This window comes from Daphnia pulex, chromosome 3, assembly GCF_021134715.1.
Source record: "Daphnia pulex isolate KAP4 chromosome 3, ASM2113471v1".
Lineage (NCBI taxonomy): Eukaryota > Metazoa > Arthropoda > Branchiopoda > Diplostraca > Daphniidae > Daphnia > Daphnia pulex.
Window position 1 is genome coordinate 3,393,525 of NC_060019.1, and position 10,282 is coordinate 3,403,806.

General features: G+C 37.5%; 1 protein-coding gene and 1 long non-coding RNA gene across 2 annotated transcripts; one reads left to right on the forward strand and one right to left on the reverse strand.

The window, feature by feature from the left end:
* Positions 1-4,103: 4,103 nt before the first annotated feature.
* LOC124189917 lies at positions 4,104-6,636 on the forward strand. The gene is made up of 9 exons (XR_006872712.1): positions 4,104-4,615; positions 4,685-5,107; positions 5,174-5,281; positions 5,339-5,574; positions 5,634-5,833; positions 5,896-5,989; positions 6,072-6,275; positions 6,340-6,498; positions 6,561-6,636. It is a non-coding gene; the product is annotated as an uncharacterized LOC124189917 (long non-coding RNA).
* A 1,823-nt stretch (positions 6,637-8,459) lies between these two features.
* LOC124189961 lies at positions 8,460-9,988 on the reverse strand. Its single transcript, XM_046582475.1, has 5 exons — positions 9,690-9,988; positions 9,327-9,626; positions 9,114-9,266; positions 8,540-9,054; positions 8,460-8,473 (listed from the first exon to the last, which is right to left on the reverse strand). The coding sequence occupies exons 1-5, from the start codon at positions 9,986-9,988 to the stop codon at positions 8,460-8,462; spliced, it is 1,281 nt and encodes a 426-aa protein (XP_046438431.1).
* Between the last annotated feature and the right edge of the window lie 294 nt (positions 9,989-10,282).

The window sequence follows — 10,282 nt, forward strand, 5'->3', positions numbered from 1 at the left end:
TACCTTACAAAAATATCAATATCTATGTGAGCAAAAAACAGTAGTTAATATTTGTTATGGTGACGGGCTTTATTTTTTATGCTGGAGGGGGATTGGCAACTTGCTCTATTCAAGTCCTCCAATGGGTTGAGGGTTTCCCTTGAAATTTCAAATCAGCCGGGGCCAGAATTGCTTGGAATTCGGCTGCTAATGATGAAGAGAGGGCATTAGTCGCTAGATGGCGCGACAAAATTGTCATGGCGGCATTTCCTATCAGGTGTCCCATCTCCTTATCTCTGCTGTTGAGGTGGTCTCCCTAATAACGTCAGCCTACACCTATCGAGAGGGGGTGGTCACCCCAACAGACCCTAAAGGCAAAGGGGGGAAATTTTGCTTTCGCGAGCGCTAGGTGGCTTATAGGATGAATCCCGGCATGGCCGAAAAACGAAGACATTTTTAGAAATGTTTTCCAAAATTTCAATCGTTAATATCTCGGCTTCTGAGCCGAGCATCGAAAAACATGAAAATGGTTTGAAGAGGTGGGCTATCCCATCATTTTGAAAAAAATTATAATATTTTTAGGTGTAGCAGTTGACGAGAAAACTGCTGCACAAAAAACGAAAAAAAGTCCAAATTTTGAGTACCCCCTCTCAGTTTTTTTTTCAGTATCTCCCAAACTACAAAAGCTAGGCGATTGCGGTTTTTAGCAATCGACTTAGCGAAACAGTTGGCACAAAACCCATCTATTTGTTTACTTTTAGAACCCCCAGCGACGATTTCCGCTAAATCAAAAACCCCCAAAACGGTCTCTTTGAGTGGCGGATCGCTTGTTAAATTAAATAAAATACAACTGGCAACGGTGTCATTTTTTTGAAAATGTTAATTAAAATTGAGACATAGCATCGAATTATTTGAGTCAAATCAAAGGGATCCACAACTCAAATTTGTTTTAAATTCAATTGAAATTAAGCGAAAGTTAAACAATATAATAAATCTTATGTTTGATTGATATTCAAAATTCTTAATCATTCTGCCAGTATACGAATCGCGTCACGTCATTGCTGCCTTACGTATTGTGGAAAATTCTATAATCGTATTGTGATTCTACCATCATTTATCCAACTTTTGCGAAATCCTCGTCCGTTGAAGTGATTTTCTGACAAAGCGAGAACATTTCTTTATTCGGGACAGCCGGGCTACTTGAGAAAGAAAGGAAGAAAAATATGCAAACATAAGCTTGCAAAAATATGCAAACATTGCCGTCAACCGCCGTTGATTGAACATGAGAAAAGAAAGTTAGGATAAAAGATGGAAAAAATAAAGTGGTGGCAGCTGGACAAGCCAGCAACATCAAGCCCATCAGACCCCGTTGTTTCATGGGTCAACTTGGTGATCCCCGTATCTTACGGCATCACAAAGGTATCGAGCAAAAGCTTTCAGTCAGAGAACTGTCAGACGACAGCGGGGACAGCGACAATTTCCATCCACCCACTGCGGCGCACGTCCACCTCGTTTTCTTCAGGATGTTTATTTCCTTCTTGATAGGCATTTTTACCAGCAGCAAATTTAATGTATTCACCATACAAATTGAGTTTCCGATAACTAGACTTCTTCTTCTGATAGTCTTTCTTCTTTCTTCTCTTTATCTGATGAGACTTATGAGATGAGGATGATGAAGATGACGATGATACTTCAGAACTCTACGAACTAGATGTGAAAAACCTGGATGTGCTTTCAGAATCAGAGTGTCATTTAAAGCTTGAAGAACAGCTGGAACTGCTACGAAGTATTTTTCATTTATCCTTGCCTGTTCCAGGTTGACCCTTATCTATTTCCTATTTTTTACTATGACTGGATTCATGGTTTTAAATATTTTCATATCTTCTGCTGCACATTGTTTTTTTTCTCCAATTATTTTTAGTTTATGTTCAGAACAATCATGATGTTTGGTCGGTTTTGGTTCCTAAACAAAAAAGGAAAATCAAAAGTGAACCAAAATTCTTCAAAAATTAAATGAAAATCACACCTTCTTAATCTTAAAGTTTAGATCTGTTGTTTTCTTTTCTTCCTTCATGAGAACGAGGCTGCCTTTTAAAAATTATTTCAATAATTTCGCCTTTTTCTATTTATCCTTTTTCTTTCAGGAAAGAATTTATATTTTGGGGTCCAATATTAAATGTACATTCAATATTCGATAAGAAACTCAAATATATTTTTATTTTTTTCCTTTTTTCCGCATCGTATACTGCAGCCTTTAGCATTTTTAAACGGAAGTCATTTGAATGCTACTTGTTACAGGAATAGAATAATTATGGCCGCAGTTTTCGATTTCGTTTACCGAACTACCAATGATTCGTCTTTCTCATTTATGAACATGGAATTCGTGGCCACTCAAGAACAATGCCCATTAGGTAAGTCGACTTCGCAAAAAAATACGACGATAACATAACAGACGAATGCGGCGCTATTCTGACAGACGACGACAAGAAAAGAGACTGTACCAATAACCGGACAACATCGATTTCAATCCTGTCACCCTGTTTTTAAAACTAATGGGCATTACGCGCGATATTGTCATCGATTTCCGAAATATTCAGATTTAGATAAAGACAAAGAAAGCATGATAGAAAAACGTGACACCAACCGAGATTTATACGCTCAGGACGTATTGATCATGTTCATGACGAATTGGCGGAGATATAGGACCGGTCTAAATAGACCCCGACGAAATAGGACCGGCAAATAGGACCGGACGAAATAGGACCCTACGAAATAGGCCCACTTTTAAAATATTTTTAAAGCGGTCCTATTTCGCGGTCAAAGTGGGCCTTTTTCTCCCAATTATTTCTAAGTTCCATAAGGTACTCTGAAATATTTTCAATAAAAAATTCGACCTACTCTACGTAAGCGAGATGGCTGAATAATCAACGAGAGATCCGCCACCGCTTATATTCATTGCCGTAGCTCAAACCACGATGAGTGAATTCACAAATTGCCGTTTCGTTTTTCACATGTTAGGTAGCTGATTTCCGTCTTTATTTTTTTATGAACGTATCCCCTTGATCTTAACTGTAAAATTCATTTGTTACAAACGTCGTTTTCACTTATTAACTATCGCTAATTAAAAAAAAATGAACAAATTTCCGTGTTTTCTTCGCCATTTATTTGTTCCGTAGCTCGATCCCCCTTCAGCGGCTCAGCCTTGAACGCGTCTCTCCCCTTCAGCGGCTCAGCCTTGAACGTGTCTCCCCCCTCTACCTATGCCAGTACTCAGGTGAAGTAGGAAATGAACATGTTTGATTAAATAAATCTTACGGATTGATTTCAAACATATCCATAACAATTTCATGTTTTTTTTAAAGCAACAAACGGATATCACTTTTAAGTTTCTTGTTTTATGACGCGAGGTGCTGCTCAAGCCGGCCAGAAGGGTGGTCGAGCGGGGGAGGCTGAAAGCACTCATGGGAGTGGGGTGAGTGAAGGGGGGTTTACCTGGGCCATACCATACACGCCCATGTTTTCCCTTCTCCGTATATGACGACGGTTGGTCTAGTGGTAAGATACTCGGTCTATGAATCTCAAGCGCCGGTGTTCGAATCTCGGCCATGTCGATAAAGAATTTTATTTACAAAATATTTTAGAACAATTAATAGCTCAACAGCATAAAGCGGTGTGGAACTATCCTGGCGAAATTGATCGTGTTTTGTTTTTTTAATTGATGATATATACATTAATTGATTTAATATACAGCACGAAAAGGAAATTTCTATTATAGTTGAATACCAAATGTGGTTTTGAAGATTTCCATCTATCGGTGATAGTGGCGTCACTAGCGTGGTTCAATAGCGTTATGAAGATGGCGTCATCTGCTCATCGTCAACTTCGGCGTTTAATTTACAAATAAGAAATAGAAATCTTATAAAAAAATTAAAATAGCTTCAACATGTGTACATTTTATTTTTAATCATTTTAAAATTTGAATTGCAATTTTCGGTTCATTTGATCTGTAAGAATTCGATTCTGAATCATTTTCATTCCAAATTGATTCACACACACAGCAGACGCCAACACATCAAGCGTTATCAATAGCGTGGTCTGTGGTGCAATGCTATCGCTGGAGTAAGGCGTTTACCTTCAATTCGGGTATGTTAGAGAATTCTACAACTCAAGTTGGGCTGCACTTGTGCACACGTTTGCGTGACTGCTGCGCCACTTTTTCTCTCGCTGTCAACCCTATACAACTAGCGCTCATGGTGGTGGAAGGGCATAAACTCTTTGCACTTGTGTGAACGGTTGCACTTGTTCGAAATTTTGTTCATTTTGTTATTGTTCTGGTCTACATTGTATAAAACATTGTCATTAATTTACCGGTCATTACTCATTACGCCATTGATAAAACCTATTTGTGTAACAGAATGGGTAAAGTTGTTCCAAAAAAATTATGGGGCAGTTAATAAAGTAAAAATTTCCGCAGAGAAAAAGGCAGCTTTATCAGAGCAAAAGAAGGTTGAAAGATTAAAACGTAAAAGTGAAAAACGTCGAATGCTCAGTAACCCACTCAATCTTCCATTACGATCTCTGTATGGGGACTTCAAGGATAATGAACAAGACAATGATGACAAAAAACCAATCCAAAGTAAGCTAGAACATTATGGTTTTCAGCACTTGACACAGCTTATGTATTTCCTTTTTCACATTATTTAAGGACCATCAAAAAAGCATGAAGGAAATGGCATGAAGGAAATGGAAGTTGAAGCCAGTGCTGAACTTGAGGCAGCCCAATCATCCAGGAATGTTTTCTCTTGTGAAAAGAAAAAGACAGCTGATGTAGAATTTACAAAGGCTGACAACATGTGGGAAGAGAGACAAGAAGAGGTTTATGTGACAGTTCTAACATCACATGCCTCATCTGGCCATGAACGGATATGTGATGCTGTTGGATGTAAGAATATGCTCAAAGACCATCACATACGTTGTGAGGATTGCAGACATCATTATTGCTGGAGCTGTGACAACTTGATTCATTATCAATCACCTTTTCACAAAAGAATTTTCTACAAAAATGAGAACTCAAGAGTGTTGGACTTGAAAGTATTTATTAACTCAAAGGGGTCTCTCTATCAGCTAGGTATATATGTTGTCATTTTAAACTAGACAGTTATGAATTTTATAATTTTATTCATGCAATGCTCAGCGGTTCCTGTGCCGGTATTCAAACCACCAGCATGTAAAGGATGTCTTCCATGAACACAAGTTTCGCTTGTTGCAGGACGACAATTTTCATGTGTCATTACATCGAATGGTAGGCCTAAATGATTAATTTTAGTCTATTGCATGGTCTAATCTCCATAATTGACAGGAAGATTTGATTTAAATTCCGCCGCTTTCTACTGTGAAAAATGCAAAATCACCGGAGAAGCCGAAATGGCTGACTACATCATCTCCGGTTTTTGGCCCCCTGTTCCCGACAAAATTACTTTTCTGGTGTGTTCTAATCTCTTAACTATGTGGTACCATTTAAAACTGCTTACACCAGGTACTTCCGAGCGAAAGTTCCTTGAATGTTTATCAGCAATGTCAACGGAAGGATCAAGGGTAAATTCTAGTATCTTGTATGTACTATTGAGCTAGAATAATCCATGCCTTTTTTCCAGTGTCCAACAGTTAATGGCCCCATGTTTGCCAAAGCCAGCCAGGCCCATGAGTTTACGAGGCATTTGGTTGACACACGCGTTAAGAACATGGATAAACTTTTGTGTCGAGTTTGTGTTGATTTAGATACCGGGGAGCCTGCCCTTCTCTCTGGCCATCCTGATGGAAATCACAAGCTTACCAGGACTAACCGCAAAAACGAGTAGGCAGAATATTTGACTCATTCTTTATATATATATTGTATTTGAAATTTTCATTTAACAGGCGCCCTGCTAGGGCCTGGTACGGGAATGAGGTCATTCCTCAGAGGGAAGAATTCCAGCTACTAAAAGAGTCTATTGACAAAGTGAAACCCCAGGTAAAACCATATATTTAAATAAAGCAAATAAAAGACAAAACAAAAAAAGTTTAAAGCTTTAACTAACGTTTGTTTTACTTAGTCCAAGAAATCAATTGGTTCGCGTCAACTCTGTGGAAATTCGGAATTCCAAGCTTCAAAAGAGGTGTCAATGCGCTACTAAAGTAATAATTTTGCAAAGGTAGCAAAACTAGAGCTCCGTCCCACCTTACGGATCTACAGAACGAACTGGAAGCCATACATTTTGAAGTTATTACCGTGCACGATTGCATTAGCAGCGTTGCAAGTAGGCTGTACTTGGCGTATAATAAAGGTTTTGATTAAAACATTTGCCGAGATTTTTCTGACAGATTCTTGTAAATGGAGAACAAAAATGAGAAGGCGCGTGACCGTGCTTAAAACTAAAGCTGCCAAAGTAATCAACGAAATTAATAATATTTCGACTGAGTTCAAAGTCACGGCGGAACATTTCTCCGAAGGAGTTTTCCCATTGAACGAAGCCAATCAACGTATGTTTCTATGTTCAAAATTCTATCTATGTTGTTTTTATTATCGCGTATCTTCCGTATAGTCTCCTTTAAGGAAAACTTTAAAATTGTGGATTGCTGGATGCTGCGAAAGCGAAATGCGGAACAAATTGTGCAGTCGAAAAAAGAAATGGATCAGTTTCTTAAGTGTATTGAAAGACATACTACTTCTATCAAAGTAGAAATTGACGAATTGAATAAAGAGGCTAACTCTCTAGATGTGTTGGAGAATAGAATCCATCATGCAGCTATTAATATAAAAAAAATCCGAATTAACACGTCTCAAAGTACTGCACGAAGATGCTTTATGTTACGGTCCTTATTTTAACAATTCAAACCCCATTCCTTGTTCAGACTCCTTGTTTGATGATGATGAAGATAGCGATGTTTCAGATGATTCGGATGAGGAAGAAGAAATTTTTCTCTAGTGAAGGTGTAAATAGTGTGGTTTCAATAAACGAATTTGAAATATGTTGTGTTTGTAAAGTTTTTCTTTATTAATTGTACATTAGAAATTATTAAAATTAGAACACATTCCATAAAGAACAAAGCTATTTTTAAATATTCAGCCTAGAAATGGTGCGAAATGCCCCCCCCCCCCCGCACCCTGACTAGTATGGCGGCAATGTGTCGCGGAAAAATAAAAATTGAAAGGTTTTCCACATGGGTTTTCAAACACTTAAATATGCAAATTCAGAAATATTTCCAGATTAAAATGATCTCGACTTTACGAAAAAGATAGAGCTATGGTTTAAAGGATCGAATGAGAACTAAAACTAATTTTAATAGAATCGAAGAGAACATACAAAATAGCATTAGAATCCAAATTTTTATTAAAATCGGTTAATTACAGAACCAACAGGATGTTATGGAACAAATTTTCTTCCAGCGCAAATCCGTCCGCTTTCCGTAAAAGCGCTGGTTCGATTATTTTAAGAGAAATCAAACTAATTTTATTAGAATCGAAGAGCATACAAAATAGCATTAGAATCCAAAAATTCATAAAAATCGGTTGATTACAGGACCAACAGGAAGTTATGGAACAAATTTTCTTTCACCGTAAAGTCGCCTACTTTCCATACAAGTGCAGGCTTGATTTCGTTTCTCAAAATCTTTGCACACAAAAACCAAAATCTTTCGTAAAACGATTTTTTTTTATTTACATATTTTCTGATCAGAATTTGATTCTGAATTTTTTGGTGTAAAAATCTTTGTCGTTAGATGCACGAAAGTATTTTATTTTTTATATTTAATTATTTCAAATTTAACCGAATTGCATATTTTTGAAAGGAATCATTCGTATGTATCTACATAACGTATGGCATTAATATTTGCATATTTCAATAAACTGTAATGTGCTGCATAAAGTGACCTGTCGACAGAATTATTAACCCCGTAGTTCTGTGTTTAATTCAGTGGGAAAAAGTCGGCACTTTTGTTTCAAAAAGTTCGGCCGAGGCCATGATATCCCCTTGGGCTACTTGACCAACAATTTTGAGAATTTGCTTGGTTTGGCAACGTCAATTGCTGTTCAAGAAAACAATAAAAAAAGAGTTGCAGAAGTTTATAGAAGTTTTTTGTTTTGTGCTTGTTTTTATTCCGAAATGAAAAGAAAAATGAAGAAACCGTTTCAAAAAAATGGATTTACCAAATATCCCTACTTTATACTACAACAGTTGTTTAGTGAATATCAAAGTAATTCGTTTCAATCAATGTCATTGTGTTCTACGTAATTTTTACTCATTGTGTTTTGTAATCTTTCACAGTATTAATACAGTAAAAACTCATAAAAAAACAAAAAAAAATAAATAATTTTAAAAGCCATTTTATTTATCCGAGTTAGTAAAATTTGAGTTTCAAAAAAATTGAAAATGTTCTTCAGATGGCATTCAATTACACCTTGCATACGGGGCAAAGAAACCTTTTTTTTCTTGAAACCCGCTTCACTCCAATGCACCTGCAAGTACAAAACCAAAAATTAAGTTAATTGTTTTTTATGTGTGGACATGGTGAAAAATCTTACTTGTAATGAAACCACTTTGAACACTCATCACACTGAACCCAATTGACGGCCGTAGCCGTAGTAGACTCAAGACATGTTGCTGCCATGCAAACCTCATTATGCCCACTCTCTTTTGCAATTTCTTGTTCCTTACGTGGTTTAGTGATTTTGACAGCACCTTTTTTTCAGCTGTTTCAGTTTCAATAGAATTGACCGACTTGGTTCTAGTTGCAACAGATCTAGTTGCAACGGTTCTCGGTTCAATCGATTTTGCCGAAAGGATTTTTGGAACAGCGTCTTTGGGATCATCAGTTTTAGCCGCAAGACTAATTGCTTCATCGGATTTGGGAGGAACGATTACCGATGCAATTGATTCGGCCGCAACGAAACGAACGAATGGGACCGGAGCAGCATTTTTAGCAACGTTTGTGGGAGCAACAGACTCAGTCACCACGGTTTTTGCAGCAAGGTTTTCAGGCGCAGCATCCATTTTGTCCGATTTTTGTTCCGAAGTTTCAATTTCAGACGTTTCTGGCCTTAAAAAAAACTATATAAATCGAGTGATCGCAAATTTGATTCTACAATACACACATACAAAGTGTCAAGTTCTGATCCGATTCCCTGTGGGATTTCGACCATAGCGGCCGCCAAGAATTTGTCAGGAACACTTATATTCGCAACGCCAGGAATCAAATTTTCGGTAACGACGGTGTTGGCCACCAATTCTTGTGGAGCAAATGTTTCCGATCTAAGAAAATATTGTTGAATTAAATAATAATAACAGTAGACCCCATCATATTTATCACACATGTTTTCCAATCCACGAGAACGGGGGATTTCGATTGTGTTGCTGGTCGCAACGATTTTAGTCGCAACAGGTTTAGTCACAATCAGTTCCGTCGAGATGGGTTTGGGCAACCCAGTTTTGGCTGTAGTAATTTGAGCTGAAACAGTTTTCACCGTGGCGGATTTGACCGGCATAATTTTGTTCAAAATACTTTCAGTCGGAACAGTTTTTGTCGCAGCGCCTTGAGAAGCGCTGTTTCCAGTAGATACGACTTTAGTAGATAATTCTTCTAGAGCTTCATCAATAATAGATGATTCCGACCTAATAAAATATAAAGTTAAATTAAGTGATCATTACAGAAGATTCAATAATATTTTAACATACTTGTTTTCCAATCCACGAGAACTGGGGATTTCGATTGTGCTGCTGGTCGCAACGGGTTTAGTCACAATCAGTTCCGTCGAGATGGGTTTGGGCAACCCAGTTTTGGACGTAGTAATTTGAGCTGAAACAGTTTTCACCGTGGCGGGCTTGACCGGCAAACTCTTTTTCAAAATACTTTTAACCGAAACAGTTTTTGTCGCAGCATCTTGAGAAGCGCTGTTTCCAGTAGATACGACTTTAGTAGATAATTCTTCTTGAGCTTCATTAATAACAGGAGTTATTGAGTCTGGAGATTCCATCTCGATCGATTGTAATCTAAAAAGAATTCAATTAAACAGAAAGTAAACGAGGGTCGTAGCCAAAAAAAAGCCATTGTGGTCTCCGTGAGACGTCGCCTTGGTTTTTTCCTGAGATATTTAAGAAATAAAAATAACCAGGAAAAAATCGCAATTTTTTCCCCACTAATGATGCCATTGTACCCAAGTATGACGAGTGAAAAAAATGCTCACACCAAAACATAGGTCAAGTCAATGGATTACATAATTTACCCAAATGTTTAATTTTAAGTTTAATAGTTTAGAGATTGAATTGTC